The 17934-nt window shown below is 45.0% G+C and overlaps 1 protein-coding gene across 1 annotated transcript in view; it reads left to right on the top strand.

The window, feature by feature from the left end:
• LOC106698359 (maestro heat-like repeat-containing protein family member 1) overlaps positions 1-17934 on the top strand; it is a 44887-nt gene that overhangs the window by 11099 nt on the left and 15854 nt on the right. The window contains exons 3-14 of the mRNA XM_023759957.1: positions 751-849; positions 1402-1480; positions 2026-2136; positions 3392-3465; positions 7095-7211; positions 7440-7484; positions 8318-8462; positions 10978-11021; positions 11713-11872; positions 12356-12408; positions 12991-13098; positions 16596-16712. Coding sequence (XP_023615725.1) covers positions 751-849; positions 1402-1480; positions 2026-2136; positions 3392-3465; positions 7095-7211; positions 7440-7484; positions 8318-8462; positions 10978-11021; positions 11713-11872; positions 12356-12408; positions 12991-13098; positions 16596-16712 — 1152 coding nt within the window. The remainder of the gene's footprint in view (positions 1-750; positions 850-1401; positions 1481-2025; positions 2137-3391; positions 3466-7094; positions 7212-7439; positions 7485-8317; positions 8463-10977; positions 11022-11712; positions 11873-12355; positions 12409-12990; positions 13099-16595; positions 16713-17934) is intronic.

The following is a 17934-nucleotide window of genomic DNA, read 5'->3' on the forward strand; positions in this document are numbered from 1 at the left end:
GTCCAGGAGCCCTTGGGGGATGTCCCCTGCCATGGAGGCAAGAGAGGCTCCTGCAGATGCAGCTGCAACTGCATGAGCCATGCCTCTGGTTGAGCAGCACTTCCCCTGTGGAAGCGCACTGACTTCCAGGGAGCAGCTCCTGCATTGAGCTGCAGCCCCCTGGTGGTCAGTGCACATCATAGTGACCGGTTGTTCTTCCATTCAGTCAATTTGCATATAACCCTTTAATTATATAGGATTAGACATCAATAAAGCCTTTTTTTAAAAAAAAATAAAATGGACTGCTTACACATGTGAAAACTAAGGCTATTTGTAGCCTCTCATAGAGAAGAATAACCCATAAAACAATACAATTCACTAGATAAAGGGTAGATATTTAGGCTTTAAAACGTGGTTTTCTGAATTTTGAAAGTCAGAACAATAGAACCAGTTCTTTCTTTGGCCATGATTTCTTTGTCCTATTTCTTTGAAGTCAGCCAACACTTACAATGTTGAGTTGCTCTAAAAGTTACCGTGAAATAATGAGGTTATCTGAAAGTAAGTGTAGCTTCTTGGGTGAGGAGGAAGAACAGGTCATGGCTGTATTTGGCTATGGAAAAACTAGCCCCTGGGCCTTCATGAAAAGGTCCAAGAGGGCAGTGTGAACTGTGATATTGGGCCACCTCTGAGAGGAGATCTGAGGACAGAGGCTTTCCTTTGAGGCTGTGGCAAGGGCTGGCTGAGTGGCTGACTCTGTCCTTACACACACAGTGTATCTACCAACTCGTGGATGCTCTGGCGCTCAGCGGCTGCGGAGGTATAAACTTGGAATCCCAGCTGGAAAACATTACTGGCATGCTGTTCCAGCAGGTGAGTGCTGGAGGCTGCAGGTATCCTGGGCTTGGTCTTCCCCTCTTGTTTGAAGGTGATGGTTACCCCAGAGCAGGTCACTACCTCCACACAGCCCTGGGCTTTTCTCATGGTGACCGTAACTGCACACACCTCAGGCTTCCCTGCCTGGATTGTGGTCACAGAGTGGATATTCTCTATGAGGTAAATTGAATACATTTCTGTATGTTTCTGGGGGTGGAGGCCATTGTTGCTCCCTCTAAACTGGCTAAGGGCAGAGAGTCCAAACCGACCCATTATGCCTGTGGGAAATGGCAGGCCCTCTGTGTTGTAGCCTAGAGGAGGAAGAGGACAATTGAACATTTTGTTAAAAGGTGTTACCGTCCATATATTTGCTGGCCACTGTCTTCTTTTCTTTGGGGCTGTGTAGGTGTATTCCTGGGTCCTATTTTCACGTCCTCCTTATGGACAAGTGCCGCACTTTTTCTGGCTGCATACCTCAGTTTCTCCATCCATGCCAGAGCCCCAGATTTTTCAGTGCTCCCAGGTCTGATGCCCTTGGTCTCCCCACAGCTTTGTGAACGAGTGAACCCAGCAGACCCTCACTCTGTGGAGAACCGTAGCCTCGTCCTGAGGGCTTTCTTCATCCTGGGTAAGTCCACACATTTTTCTAACCCCAGGTATGGGTCTGGGGACTTTGTACTCCATGGGAGGCTAGGTTCCCAAGACCGCCTTCTTTCCTTAAGACAAGATGCAAAGTAATCCATGTAAAGTTTGCCTGAAATTCAATGAATCTCCAAGGGCATAGACATTCTCCCTTCCCTATCCCTTTTGCTACCACTTCCTTCCCCTGGGATTGGCTTCCCGGTCTCCTTTGGTGATCCTGAGCTCAGAAAGGTGATACTGTGATTAGAGCCCCGATGGTCACGAAAGAGGTTCTGACCTAATTGGTGAGCACATGGTGGGGCAGGGGAGGGACAGGCCTAGGTTAGGAAAAGCATCTGCTCCCAAGCGTGGCACATGGTAAATGCTGGACAAACACTGGCTTTCCTTCTTCCTGCTTCTTTTCTCCAACCGAATAGACCCTAATTTATCCAGCCCATGGCATCAGTGGTTTGCTGTGAGCATGATTTACTTCTACACACCACCTCCCACTTAAACATACCCCTGACTCCCTTTATTCATGCCCTCTAATAGCCAAGTTATACCAGGATCAGATGGTATCCCTATTACTAACGGCCGTGGAATCCAATGATCCAGAGAAGATGGAATCAGCCTTTCAAGTGTTCGCTGATGTGTTCCAGGAATGTGAGTAGGAAACAAGCCTGGTCCTAGGGATCTTCTTGCTCAGGAAATATCCTTGCTCTGGCAGACAGTCCCATTTAGTAGTTAAAAGCACAGATTTATTTTTTTTAATTAAATCTTTATTGTTCAGATTATTACATTGGTTCCTCTTTTTTCCCATCATAAAAAAGCACAGCTTTAAACTCAACATAAACTCAATGGGTTCAAATCCTGATTTTGACTCTTAATAGCTGTGCAAACTGGGGCAGATTACTTTTAGTCTGAACCTTTATTTCCTCATTTGAAAAATGGAGTTGCCTTGTCTGGGTGGCTCAGTTTGGTGACTGTCATTCTATACACCACAAGATTGTGGGTTCAATTCCCGGTCAGGGCACATACCTATGTTGCTGTGTCGCTGGTGTGTTTTCAGATCAGGGGCATATGGGAAGTGATTGATCAATGTTTCTCTCTCAAATTGATCTCTCTCTCTCTCTCTCTCTCTCTCTCTCTCTCTCTCTCTCCCCCCCCCCTTTCAATAAAATAAAAACAACATATCCTTTGGGTGAGGATTATAAAAACTAAAAATGTAGGTAACATCAATTCCTACCTTTAGCCATTTTTAGTGAGAATTAAAGGACAAAACATCTTGGATTGTAGGTTTTAACTTCAATCAAGTGTCCATCAAAACATTGCTGTGTGATTAACAGTACGAAGCACAGAAAATACACACATAAATAAGACATGGTCCTTGTTCTGAGGAGCTCAGTCAAGTAGGGAAGATGAGACTGTTCACACAGCAAAAGGATACAGGATAATAGGTGATAAGTTACGTAAATGTGATGGCAATGGGCAACAGGAAGGGAGAAGGTGTCAGTCAAGAGATGGGACAGACTCTGTGTAGGAGCTGTGCTGAGAGTAGAAAGGAGACTGAGTCAGCAAAAGGAGTTCACACAGAAGAGCAGTGCTGGCAGTTCTAAAGGTTGAGATAGGCAGAGGGTGAGCAGAACAGCTCCGCCAATGAGGTAGACTTGTGTGGTCAGCTGTGGGAGTCTGGTAAGGGCTGAGGCTCAAGCGCTAGCTTGCTGAAATACTGTTTTAGGTCACTTTTAGTCTGGTTTGAAGCAGAGGGGTGGTGGAGATAGCCTCTTGGGTTTGATCTGGCCTTGAAGAGCAGGACTGTATCTAAAATTTCTCCTGGCTGTCTGTCTTCTCATGCCTCCCAAAGCAACAAAGGGGGAGGAAGGAGACTGACCGCTCCGCATGTCTGTCTTTCCTCTAGTGCCTCAGACCAAGAAGCTGCAGCGCATGGTACTGAATTCAACCATTCTGGTGATTCAGGAGGACCTCAAACCAGTGAGCAGAGTGGCAGAATGTTGGGGCTGGGAGGGCAGTTGCTGTTTTGAGAACTTGAGGTGTGGTAAGATGGAGAGGGGGAGGTTTGGGGGAATGAAGAGAGAGGTAAGGCCCCCTTGCCAATCTAGTTCTGGCCTCAGACTTCTGCCCATGGGTTACATTTGGGCTTGTCAAAACCTGAGAAAGGTTTGAGAAGTGAACAGGTGGTTGCTTCCTATTTTCTGAGCCTTTTCTGTGGGCAATACTGTGGTGAGCCCAGTAGGGACATGGAGCTCTGAAAGATATTAATTTTTCCCCCAGAGAATCCACAGTTTGGTTAGGGAGAGAAGTCCTGAAACATCACATCTTGCATGTGGTCTCAGAAGATATATATATATATATATATGTATATATATATACTTTATATATCTATATCTATATATATATATATGTAAATTCTTTCTTTAAAATTTTTATTCAATTACAGTTGATATACAATATTATATTAGTTTCACGTGTACATCCTAGGGATTAGACATTTATTTATATAACTTATGAAGTGATCACCCCAATAAATCTAGTATACACCCAGCATAGTTATTACAAAATTATTGACTATGTTCCCTATGCTGTACTTTACATCCCATGACTATTGTATAATTACCAGTTTGTACTTCTTAATTCCTTCACCTTTTCATCCATCCACCCACTCCCCTCCCATTTGCCAACTATCAAAATGTTTTCTGTGTCTATGAGTCTGTCTCAGTTCTGCTTGTTCATTTATTTTGTTTTTTATATTCCACAACTAAGTGAAATCATATTGCATTTGTCTTTATCTGTTTGACTTATTTCACTCAGTACAACACCCTCTAGCTCTATCCATGCTGCCAATGGCCAGATTTCATTCTTTTTAAGGGTTGAGTCATATTCCATTGTATATATGTACCACTTCTTCTTTACCCATTCCTCTATTGATGGATACATAGGTTGTTTCCAGATCTTGGCTATTATAAATAATGCTGCAAGAAACATATGGATGTATATGTCTTTTCAATTTAGCGTTTTGGGTTTCTTGAGATATATATCCAAAAGTGAAATTGCTGGGTCCTCCTTTGGCTCTCCGTATAGTCTTTGTTTTAAAGTCTATTTAGTCTGATGTAAGTATTGGTACTCCAGCTATTTTTGTTTTGTTACCATTTTCATGAAATACCTTTAGCCATCCCTTTATTTTCAGTCTGTGTATGTGTCTTTTGACATGAAGTGACTCTCTTGCAAATGGAAGCATCTTGTGTTCTTATCCATTCAATCATCCTATCTCATGATTGGAGAACTTTATTCATTTGCATTTAAAGTAATTGTTGATAGATATGTACTTACTGCCATTTAATTATTCATATTTTTTTCTTTTTCTTTTTTTTTATTTTTTATTATTGCTTAAAGCATTACAAAGGGTATTACATATGTGTCCTTTTTTTTCCCCCCGCCCTTGACAATACCCCGGCTTCCCCTACCCCCAGTGTCTTATGTCCATTGGTTATGCTCATATGCATGCATACAAGCCCTTCAGTTGATCTCTTAACCCCCTCCCTCCTGCCCCCCAACCCTCCCCGGCCTTCCCGCTGCAGTTTGACAATCTGTGTGAGGCAGCTCTGCCTCTGTATCTATTATTGTTCAAAAGTTTATAATGGTCTCTATTATCCATGAATGTGTGAGATCATGTGGTATTTTTCCTTCATTGACTGGCTTATTTCACTTAGCATAATGCTCTCCAGTTCCATCCATGCCGTTGCAAATGGTAAGAGTTCCTTCTTTTTTACAGCAGCATAGTATTCCATCGTGTAGATATACCACAGTTTTCTAATCCATTCATCTACTGATGGGCATTTAGGCTGTTTCCAGATCTTAGCTATGGTGAATTGTGCTGCTATGAACATCGGGGTGCATATATCCTTTCTGATTGGTGTTTCTGGTTTCTTGGGATAAATTCCTAGAAGTGGGATCACCGGGTCAAATGGGAGTTCCATTTCCAGTTTTTTGAGGAAACTCCATACTGTCTTCCATAGTGGTTGCACCAGTCTACATTCCCACCAGCAGTGCACAAGTGTTCCTTTTTCTCCACATCCTCTCCAGCACTTGTTGTTTGTTGATTTGTTGATGATAGCCAGTCTGACAGGTGTGAGATGGCACCTCATTGTTGTTTTGATTTGCATTTCTCGGATGATTAGTGACTTTGGAAAACATATTTGCCAACGTCATATCTGATAAGGGCCTAATCTCCAAAATTTATAGGGAACTCTTACAACTTAAGAAAAAGAAGATAAACAATCCAATCAAAAAATGGGCAAAGGATCTAAATAGACACCTTTCCAAAGAGGACATTCAGAAAGCCAAGAGACATATGAAAACATGCTCAAAGTCACTAATTATTCATATTTTTGTTATTCTTTTCTTCTTCCCCTTAAAGAAGTCCCTTTAACATTTCTTGTAATATTAGTTTGGTGTTGATGAACTCCTTTAGCTTTTCTTGTCTTGGAAGCCTTATCTCTTCTTGGGTTCTAAAGGACAGCCTTGCTGGTTAGAGTGATTTTGGTTGTAGGTCTTTGCTTTTCATTACTTTGAATATATCTGGCCAGCAAAGTTCCTGTTGAGAAATCATCTGGGAGCTCCCTTGTAGGTAACTAACTGTTTTTCTCTTGCTGCTTTTAAGATTCTCTCTTTGTCTTGAACATTCTGCATTTAATTATGATGTGTTTTAGTGTGGGCCTCTTCGGGTTCATCGTGTTTGGGACTCTCTGCACTTCCTAAACTTGTATGTCTATTTCCTTTACCAGGTGAGGGAAGATATCTGTCATTATTTTTTTCAAATAAGTTTTCAATTCCTTCCTATTTCTCTTTTCCTTCTGGCACCTGATGATACGAATATTTGTATGCATGATATTGTCCCAGATGCCCCCAAACTATCCTCATTTTTTTGGGTCCTTTTTTTTTTTGCTGTTCTAATTAGGTGTTTTCTGCTACCTTATCTTTCAAATTGCTGACTCAATATTTTGTGAGAAACCATATTTTTTAAAAAGCTCTTCAGACAGGGCTGGAGACAGCAGAGACTGCTTCTGCTTCAGTTCTGGATCACACAGAATAGGGGAACAGGAGAAGAGGGGAGCAGTGGTTTGGGGTACCAAATGCATAGCATCATCCCTAAAAATACATCCTCAGAAGGTTAATAGAAAGCTTGGAATCTTGAGGGATGGGCCCTTAGGACTTGTGGGATTTGTTCCTGGCTTTCCCTAGGAAGGCCAGACCATGGGACTTTCCTGGACTCAGATTCTCCCCTAATCCCACACTCCTGCTAATTTTCATACCTCTGGGGAAATAAGGTGAGGGCAAGGTAAGTACTAGAGTTCTCCAGGGAGGTGGTGGGAGCTGAAGCGGTTAGAACTTCAGGGCAAAGTACAGAAGTGGTCAGGGTTAGTGGCTTGTGGTCTGTCATTATTGAGAGCCCACTGTAGAGTCTCACTGGGTTTGGTGTCAGGAGATCTGATCCCCTCACCTGCCTTGGTCCTCTGTGTCCTCACCTGGATTATGGAGGGTCACACTGGGCAGTCCCTGACATCCCTTTCTGTCTTGTCATGTGATGGTCTGTGACTCCACAGGTGCCGAAGGTCCTCGTGCACTTCATTGAGATGCTGGGTCAGCATAACTACTTGGCCTTGCCCCAGGGGAACGCTCTAATCAGCTATATCATCAAGCTTGTGGAGACTGACTCATCAGTGAGCAAGGGACTGGGCAGGGAGGGGACCGAGGATGGGAGTACACCTCAGGGGATGGAACAAGAGGAAGGCAGGGTTGGGAGCAGGAGGGAAACAGGAGCATATGCCTGGCACATGTGAAGGGTTTTTGGCCTGTAAAACCCTAAGCAGTGAGCCAGGGAAGGCTGTGAACCCAGAGACTTAGCTAGCATTGGTTTTAGATTTAAATCTTTCCTTTTCTTATCCTAGAATGAAGAGGACATCCGAATAATGTGTTCCAGAATCCTACAGATGGTATAAATAGCTAGGGCCAAACAGGCCTCTCCATTTCCTCCTCCCCTGGCTCCCCAGATCAATACCCTGACCCTGGCCCCACCCCCAACTACCTCACACTTTCCCCTTCCATCAAATGCCTTGTGGTGTCTCTGTCCCCTCAACCCACCTGCATTTCATTCCCTACAAGTGCCTGGGGTTCCACTGAGAAGTGCTCAGTGCAGCAAAAGAGGGTCTCTGGGTGTGGATCTGGAAGCCAGAGTCTGAGTCCTGATCAGCCAGTTTTCTAGCTGTAAAATCTTGAATAACTTGTTCTCCCAGCTGCAGTGTCTTCTTTTTTTAAAAAGGGGGTGGTTATATTTCCTGACTGTTCTCAGCAACCTCCAGGGATTCTGGGAGGCTCATATGAACTGATTTGCATCAGAGCTGAGGAGAGGGCTGTGTTGTGGGAGGAAAAGGACTTAAGATTCACTCTCCCTCCCAGTGAGCTCTGCCTCCTGACCTTCAGCATGTCTCTGACTCTGGAAGGTTCCTCAATGAAGGTGATTACAAGTCACACATTCCAAATTTCAAGAAGTCTTCATCTGTCAAGTCAACTTATGCCTGCTATAAGTTTAATCAGGACCTTGGTTATACTTTTCCAACATGCAGTGAGGGGTTGGTGGTGGGGGTGGGGGGGAGAGAGAGAAAGAAGAGGGAGAGAAGGGAGAGAATGGATATGAATGGGTTAAGGGGGATCTGTATACAGGCCTCAAATACTCGGTCCGGAAAGGGAGACAAGGTCTTGGGGTTGGAGACTGATGACGGGCTGACTTGGGGCTTGGCATTGAAATTCTTGCCACATCTCCTGCCAGGTATCTTTGCCCAAACTGGTCACATTGGTGTGTGAGTCCAACAACACCTTGGCCTTCATGCCTCTGTGTAAGGCAGCCACACAAATGGCTCTGAAGGCCCGTTCCCTGGGACAGGTTCCTTACCTCAGCAGCTTTCACCAGGATCGTAAGTACAATGGTGGGCAGGCTGTGGAGAGGTGCTCACTGTGAAATTAAGTCTGTTTGTGGGCATGGAGTGTTGTAGTTGGGGGCTGGCTGAGACACTGCAGGGGTGATGGGTGTGGGGAAGAGGATGAAGAGGATGCTGGAGATGGGGTTGTAGGTTCCATGCTTGGGCCATGATGGGAAAAGTAAGGCAACTACTTAAGGCCATTTGGCTTCATGAATGAAAAGGGGATGCCTCTCAAAGTCACAGTTCCTTCTTGCCTTCACTCCTCACTATAAAACACTTGATTCAAGATGTACAAACATTGTTAATTACAAAGTAATGAATACACACACTCCTGACCCATAGTTCTTCCTTTGCCCTAACTCTGAGCCTCACTCTGTGCTCACCCCATCCCTGACCTCTAACCCCAGTGGGACTTAGGGTTAGAGTTAGGATGTCTGTTCAGCATACCATTGGTGTGTGTGTGTGTTTTTTTTTTTTTTAAATCTTTATTGTTCAGATTATTACATTTGTTCCTCTTTTTTCCCCCCATAACTCCCCTCCTTCCAGCTCCCACCCCACCCTCCACCCTCACTCCCCACCCACTGAGTTCATCCATAGGTGCATGATTTTTGTCCAGTCACTTCCCGCATCTCCCACACCCCTTTTCCCCTAAGAATAGTCAGTCCATTCCCTTTCTATGTCCCTGATTCATTATAATCACCAGTTCATTCTGTACATCAGGTTATTTATTCACTTGATTCTTAGATTCATTTGTTGATAGATGCATATTTGTTGTTCCTAATTTGTATCTTTACCTTTTTCTTCTTCTTCCTCTTCTTAAAGGATACCTTTCAGCATTTCATATAATACTGGTTTGGCGGTGATGAACTCCTTTAGTTTTTCCTTATCTGTGAAGCTCTTTATCTGACCTTCAATTCTGAATGATAGCTTTGCTGGATAAAGTAATCTTGGTTGTAGGTTCTTGGTATTCAGCACTTTGAAAATTTCTTGCCATTCCCTTCTGGCCTGCAAAGTTTCTGTTGAGAAATCAGCTGACAGTCGTATGGGTATTCCCTTGTAGGTAATTGAGCCTCTTTCTCTTGCTGCTTTTAAGATTTTCTCTTTGTCTTTTGCTCTTGGCATTTTAATGATGATGTGTCTTGGTGTGGTCCTCTTTGGATTCCTTTTGTTTGGGGTTCTCTGCGCTTCTTGGACCTGTAAGTCCATTTCTTTCTCCAGGTGGGGGAAGTTTTCTGCCATTATTTCTTCAAATAGGTTTTCAATATCTTGCTGTCTCTCATCTTCTGGCACTCCAATAATTCTGATATTAGACCGCTTAAAGCTGTCCCAGAGGCTCCTTACACTATCTTCACACTTCGGATTCTTTTTTCATTTTGCTTTTCCAATTGGGTGTTTTTTGTCGAATCTTTGGTTTGATTCTTGTGCTCCTCTGGTCTGCTATTGGGTATAATATTCTTTATTTCAGTCCATGTATGCTTACTTTCTAATATCTTTATCGTAGCATCGAGGGTCTCATTAGTTTTCGTGAGGCTCTGCACAAATTTATGGCAAGCCCTCAAAATTGCGATTCTTAGCTCCATATCCTCCATTTCTGTCATGTTTTTTTGTCTCCGCATCTTATATGCTTTCTTGGTGCACCCCCTTGTGGTCTCTGTGCGCAGTCTTGTTCTAGCCAAGCCTTAATTGTTGTAGTTAACACTAGAGGGATTTGACCTCCAGGCCGACTGGCTGTAGGAATCAGCTGTGGAAAACGTCTGTCTTCTGGGGAGGCGCTATTCCAGCCCTTGCCTGAGGCGGTCGGCAAATGGCTGTGCGCAGGGCTTGGGCGGGGCGGGCTCAACAGGGCGGGGGGAGGGAGCCGCTATGACTGCTCTCTGTCCGTCCCCAGGGGCTCTGCCTCTCTGTCCCAACAACCGCTGCAAACCTCGGAGGGGCCGTAGCCAGACAGTCCCGCTTCTCCCGTTTGAGTCTGGGTCCCTAGAGACTCGCCCGGATCTGTAGCCCAGAGTCTGAGACTCGCTCCTGATTGAAAACGACAATCGCGCCCTCAGCCGCCAGCCCGCTTTGCGCACCCTCACCACCGCACCGCCGTACCTTTAAATTTTCCACACTGCGCCTCCGCTGAGCGTCGGAATGCTGTTGTTTTTGCTTCTAGTTGAAGAGACTCTCCTCAGCCAGCCTTCCCGTGGTTCTGGTTGATGTCCGCTCCGACTTTTAGTTGTATTTTTGAAGTGGTTGTCCACGGCGGCAGTCTCCGGTGTTTACCTATGCCGCCATCTTCGATTCCCTCGTGTGTGTGTTTTTTAAAGGCTGAAGATGTAATGGTTTGTGTTTTAGTCTGAATCAAAATGTCACAGCTCCCGTAGCATTGACACTGATGTTCCCTCTCCTCTTTGCTCTTTCTCCTCGTCTAAAGTACTGATGGGGAGCTTCCAGTGGAGGCTGGGGGTTGAGCATCCTGAAGTGTGCACTGACTCTGTCCTCTTCTTTTATCCTCTCTCTAACTTAGCTATCGAATACATTTCCCCTCAGAGACTCCTGACCCATCTTGTGGTAAGTGATGCCAGAATGAGTACTACAGTCATATATTCTTCCATCCACTCATCAACCCATCCATCCATCCACTCATTTCACAAAGAGCTGGTTACTACTTTGTCTCAGGCATTATGCTGGGTATGGAATAATGAGATAGGGGCCAAAGAGCATGGAGGAGGGACCTGGGAGCATAGTGGTGAGGCCTCGAGATGAGGATGTGGGCAATGGGAAAGGCTTGCCTTTCTCCTATGTGGCCTTATTGTGAGCTGCTCTCTGTTGACCGTGGACAAGCCCACATACCTTTCTGGATCTCTGTTTTGAGTTTCTCTATTAGCCCAGACATTATGTGCTAGAAATATGCACACTTGGAATGACAAAGGTAGACCTACCCTTGAGGTGTTCACAGACTTAGTGGGGTAGACAAGTGTGGGAATAGCTATCTATAGTCTAGTGTGACACATGTACTAATAGATGAATACATAAGGTGCAACGGGACTTAGAAGAACAACAGGCTCACATGGTCTCCAGGAGGCAGGAAGGCATCACAGAAGAGGTGATGTTTCCAGAGCATCTGGGAGGATGTAGGAGTTCAACAGGTGGCAAAGAATGGGCAGGGCCTAAGCTCCAGCTCTACCATTCTATGGATTTGATTTCATTTTCTTTCTTCTCTTCTTTTAAATATTTTCTCTGCCTCCTGCTTGCTTCTCAGATGTGTTCCCGGAAGCCCTACAGGGAAAAGGAGTTTGGTACAAGCTCTCTGAGGCTACTATCTGCCCTGCATCCTATCACTTCTCTGCATCCTGTTATAAACCACAGTGTTGGCCAGCTGTGGAGGAAGGTGATCCCACAGATGTTGGAGATACTAGATGGTAAGGGCTTGGTTAGCAGGGGGAGGAATGAAGCTGGGACAGTGGCCAGACTCCAAAAGAGATGGCGTCCCCAGGTGCAGGATGGACCTTCCTTGGGGTGAGGAGAACTGGCACCAGTCTCTCTGTCCCTTTGAGGTGCTATTGGATGGGTCTGCTTTTGGGGGCAATGTTGTGAACTGAGCAGAAACACAGTCCAAAGTTCTGTGGCTCCAGGGTTCCCAGAATGACTCCTGCACTTTTTATGGGCAGAAGATCAGGGAAGAGTGTGGGCTTTGGAAACAGACAGACCAGTTTTGTATCCTTGCTCTGACACTGGTCAGCTGTGTGTATTTGACCTTTGGAAAGTCATTCATCTTCTGGAGGTTCTGGAAAGTGGGAGAGCAGTTACCTTGTAGGCTGAGTGCCGCATAGTACTTAAATGTTTTCTTCTCCCTGGCTGGGACCTTCCGGTTGAGTGGGTCCCCATGCTCTCTCCTTTCCTAGATCATACTGAGAAGAGCCTGAATCAGGAGGAGTGGGAGGACAGGCTGTTCCGGGTAAGCACTCCCCAAGACCTCCCTCCCTCCACACTTGCCTTCATTCCCATCTTCAGGATCCTGAGTGAGGATAGCCCCAAGCCCCCCAGAGACTGAGGTCATGATTAAGGGCCTAACTGCTCAAACAAACCTCTTTCTGTGGTCCCCTTGCCTCCTGGCCTCTGCCTCAGAGTATCTGACTATGTGCTGTCTTGAGCCCCCTTCCATACCCTTACAACCCTATATCAAGGGGGAGTAAGGGAAAGGGCCCTAGCTGTATGTCCTTGGGCAAGGTATTTAGCCTTTGCATGTCTCAGGTTCTTCATGGGTTAAATGGAAGTAACTCCTGCCTCCCAGAATTAAAAAGGATGATATCAGAGAGGACCTTGTAAATTGGAAAGGGCTTCACACATGTAATTGGCATTACCATCATTGTCACTGTAATATCATTCTTCAGTCCTAACTCCCACCATGTGTTTCACCTCTTTATCCATATTTACAGGCCATAACCCCTGTCTCTTGCTTCTTCTTGACCCCACTTTTGTGGGGCAGAACAGCCTACCACTGACCTTTGTGGTCCTCTTCTCCCTTCTTCTTCCTCAGTTTTTGAGTCAGTCATTAGTGGCTATTGATGATGACTGCTGGCAGGAGCAACTCATCAGAGTCATCTTGGAGAGGATCCGTTATTTCAGTGATGATGGTGATGAGAAGGTTTGTCTGGGTGTGTGGTGGTTGCAATGTGGGGGCGGGGGGAGTGCGTTGAAGGTGGAGGATGGTGCTGAAGAAACCTGGTGCTCACACAGGTGGCTGAGGAAATGTGAATGAGTAAAGGCCTTGGGGAAAGAACAAACCAGTGTTCCTGCATCGTGGCAATCAAGGGGTGGAGAGGACCACAAACTGGTCGTCACACTGGCATGACAAAAATATCAAGAGTGTCTTACTTTTGCTTAGCCTTTTAGGCTTTATCAAGAACTTTGCAATCTATTGTCTTCATTGAAACCTCCTGATAGTCTTAATAGAATGGAGCTTATACTTGGTGCAGTGGAAAGATTGTTGATTTTAGAGTCCTATTTAAGCAGTCAATTGAAGTAATATTTGAGGGCATCCCATAGACCAGTGATGGCGAACCTTTTGTGGTCAGCGTGTCAGCGTCTTATAAAACCCTGATATTTGCAACCATAGTAAAACAAAGTCTTATATTTTCGATATTTATTTTATATATTTAAATGCCATTTAACAAAGAAAAATCAACCAAAAAAATGAGTTCACTTGTCACCTCTGATGTGCCTGTCATAGGTTCGCCATCATTGCCATAGACTGTACTTCATGTTGGGGATACAGAGTTGAGGAAGAAATATGGGCTCCTTTCCTCACAGAGTGCAAGGTTGATGGTAGTGACGGCCTGGGGTCCTGCCCTGGCTTTTCCATGTGCTCCCAATTTAGTCTTAATAAAGTGTCAACAGTAAAGATTTTTAAAATATTAGCCTAAATAACCTATAGCTGTTGTCATCCCTACCCTGAAGCTTAAGAAACACAATCCAGGAGGATTTAAAATTTTAAGAAAATAATTGGTAAAACTGGCACCTGAATCCAAGTTTTTTCCTTCCTTCCTTCCTTCCTTCCTTCCTTCCTCCCTCACCTGAGGATATTTTCCCATTGTGGAAGAGAGACAGAAAGACAGAAATATCTAGGTGAGAGAAACACATCAATTGGTTGCCTCCTGCATATGCCCTGACTAGAGACCAGGCCAGGGGGGAGCCTGCAACCGAGATATGTGCCCTTAACTGAAATTGAACCCAGAACCGTTCAGTCCGCAGGCCAACACTCTATCCACTGAGCCAAACTGGCTAGGGCCTGAATCCAGGTTTCTTGATTTTGATTCCTGTTTTCCTGTCACCGAGAAATACTTTATTTGAGCTCTGGAGGTTTCCAGGAAAGAGGCCTTATTTCCAAGACCGTTTGCTCTCTCATTATTAACAGTACTTACGAAACACCTAATGTATGCACATCTTTGTGGTTGGTAGATTAGGGACACAAAATGAAGCAAGCGTGAATTGTGATCTTTTTAATTCAGTTATTTAAAAGGTGCACTAGCCCTAGCCGGTTTGGCTCAGTGAATAGAGCATTGGCCTGTAGACCGAAGGGTTCCGGGTTCGATTCCAGTCAAGGCCACATACCTTGGTGGCAGACTCCACTCTTTCTTGGGCCCTGGTCAGGGCGTGTGCAGGAGGCAACAATTGAGCTGTCTCTCTCACATCGATATCTCTCCCTGTCTTTCCCTCTCTCTTCCACTCTCTCTAAAAAAAAAAATGAATGGAAAAATATCCTTGGATGAGGATTAAAAAAGAGGTGCACTAAATGCCTAGAGCAGAGCAGACACTGGGCTGGGCTCAAGGTATTCATGTAAACACAGCCTCTGCCGTCAGGAAAGCATCATCTGCTTGAGTGCATAGACAAGAAAGTGGGCAATTATTCTAAGCCTTGTAGGTGTCAGGGTGGAAATATGCACTGTGTGCTTGGGAGCAGGGAGGGGACCTGAGGGGGCTGGGCAGAGAAGCTTTGTCAGAGGCGATCCGCTGTTTAGGTTTGCTCAAGACTGTTTTGATGTTGTTAGTGCTGATCAGTGTCCGGGGAACCGCCTCAGTCCTGGGCAAAATGGGAAGACAAGTCTCCTGCAGAGGAGTGGATAAGTCTGGGAAGATGAGTAGTCTTTGCCAGTGAAGCAGAAAAGTAGGTGCCTTAGGTCAGGTTTAATTGATGCAGAGCCTAAGGTGAGGATTCTTGTCAAGTGACTTGGCGAGGAAATGCTCTCAGGAGAACTTGTGATAGAGTGAAGGGCACAGGATAGGGGAGAGGAGAAGCCAAGCCAGGATGTGGCCTGATCCCATGGGAGCCCTGCATGGAAACTGCAGAGTCTATCCTGCCTGGAGACAAGTGAGGGAGCTTTTGTACCCTCTGCCCCCAGGTTGTTTGTCATTGGCTCCAGGTTTCCAAGGTTGGTCCTGTGCAGGGAGGGGAGAGAGAACAATGTAGCGCCTGAGCATCTGGGGTAAGGAGGCCCCAGTCACCTCAGGACAGTTCTCCCCCAAGGCTGCAGGGAGTAGCTGTTCAGAAAAGTTCCTGCAGCCAGTTGAAGGGAAGGAACCCTAAGGTCTGGGCAAGGCACCATGAGCATCTGCTAGAGGGGAAAAGATACCCATAAGAGGGGGAGTTAAGGCATTCATTGAACAGCCGGAATGTCCTGTTTGCCTACTGCCTCAGGCACTGATAGCAATGGGGCAGAGTAATGAACTGGGTAGACACTGCTCTTGAGCTCCATTCTCACCTGAGATGTGGGGTTGGTGCAAGTTGGGAACTAACGGAACAAATCCACAGTCAATATGAGTGATTATGATGAAGCCCTGAAAGAAGGAAACGGTGATGAGCTGGAGAGGGACTTCGGAGGTCAGAGCAGGCTCACTGAGGTGATATCTGAAAGATGAGAATGAGACATTTGTAAAAATATATATTTTATTGATTTTTTACAGAGAGGAAGGGAGAGGGATAGAGAATTAGAAACATCGATGAGAGAGAAACATCGATCAGCTGCCTCCTGCACACTCCCTGCTGGGGATGTGCCTGCAACCAAGGTACATGCCCTGACCGGAATCGAACCTGGGACCCTTGAGTCGCAGGCGGACGCTCTATCCACTGAGCCAAACCGGTTTGGGCAAGAGAATGAGACATTTTGAAGAGCCTGGGGTAAAGGGTTCTACACAGAGAAAATGGGGAGTACAGAGACCCTGAAGAAGGGAGTGGTGAGTCCACACAGTCTGGTATTATCCAGTAAGCAAGGATAAAGGCCACTGAAATTCAGAGGAGGGAGAAAGAATTACATAAAAGTACTTCTTCAATTATACAATTTTGGTTTTAAAATTATGCAAGTTTAAGGAACTTTTTTTATTTCCTAGCTGTAAGTGGGAGGTATGGGGGTTAGAGAAAGTTCCTAAAGGATGATCCCTAAGAGGCTGAGACATTGGAAAGGCAGCTTTCTCTTCCCTGTAACTTGAACCCCTGCTCTATAGGATCACTGCCTTATCCAGATGCCTCTAGAGAGCAAGGGCCAGGGTGGAGGATGGGGCTGTGGGCAAAGGTGGTGGCTAGTATAGGAAATGCTGCCCTACCCTCATTTCAAGCTATGCGTGACCCTGCCCTCCTACCTTTCCTAGGCTTTTCTCTATAAATTCTTTGGCTTCGCCCTGTGGACCTCAAGAAGTGAGAAACTGGTGAAGATGATGCTCTCCGCCATCCTTCAAACTTCCCATGAAAACGTGCAGGAGAGGGAGGTGAGGCAGAGTGCATTGGCCAAGCATTTTCAGGTTGAGTCAGGATGGCAAGGTGGCTAAAATCTTGGGCCTGGCAAACCAGCGCACCTGGGTGAGAGTTCCAGCTCTGCCACCTACTCTCTTTGTGCCCTTGAGCAAGTTACCGAACCTCTCTGTGCCTCAGTTTCCTCCTCGTTAAGACAAGGCTATGGTACCTTCCTGATAGGATATTTCTTTAAAAGATTTATTGAATTTTAAGTAATTTTATATTTAGAGGAAAGTTGCAAAAAAATCCCAAAGAATTTCTATTTATTCTCCCAGATTCCCAAAATATAAATGTTTTTCCATGTTTGCTTTATCATTCTCTTTCTCATAACTTACATAATTTATTTACTAACATTATTACTGTGTTTTTTAAATCTGAAATGAAAGCTGCAGTCTGAAGCTCATTTACCCCTAAATATTTTACTGTCTACTAGCTAAAAATAAAGATATTCTCTTACATAAGCACAGTGCAATGATCAAAATCAGGAAATTAACATTGCTACACTACTGATATATAAATTATAGATCCAGTTTGAAAATCATCAATTGTCCCAACAATGTGTTTTAGAGAAAATGAAAAATATTCTTTTTTTAATTTTTTTTACTCCAGGGTCTAATTCAGAATCAAGCCGTGCATTCAGTTGTCATTTCTCTTTATTCTTCTTTAATCTGGAACAAGTTCCTCATCTTTATCTTTCATGGCCTGGACATTTAAAAAAATGCACAGACCCCTTATTTTGTACAATGTCTCTCGGTTTTGGTTTGTCTCATATTTCGTCATGATTAGATTCAGAGTGTGCATTGTTGGTGGAATACCACAGAAGTAATGTGTGTTGTAGGATGGCATTAAAATGTAAAACCACTAAGAGCAATGCTGGTACATAAGCACTCTCTACTTGCTGATTACTGGTAGTGCTGGTGTTCATGCCCTAGGACCTCCCTCTCCAAGGCCCTTCTCCTGCCAGATTCTCAGCACATCCATCAGCTCCACGATCAGCAACAGGTATTTACTAAGCCTGAGTTGCAAACAGTATCAATGAGGAGAAAGACATATACAGGAAGGAAACAGCTAACTATACTCAATGGCCTTCTAAAGGCTACATGAGCAGTCATTGTGGCATTGAGGCTTGCTAGGACTTGGGTTGGTTGGGGCGAGTTTAGGAGAAGGAGGGAGGCAGGTATTCCCAGTTGACATAAC

This window comes from Myotis lucifugus, unplaced genomic scaffold (assembly GCF_000147115.1).
Source record: "Myotis lucifugus unplaced genomic scaffold, Myoluc2.0 scaffold_167, whole genome shotgun sequence".
NCBI classification, from domain to species: Eukaryota; Metazoa; Chordata; class Mammalia; order Chiroptera; family Vespertilionidae; genus Myotis; species Myotis lucifugus.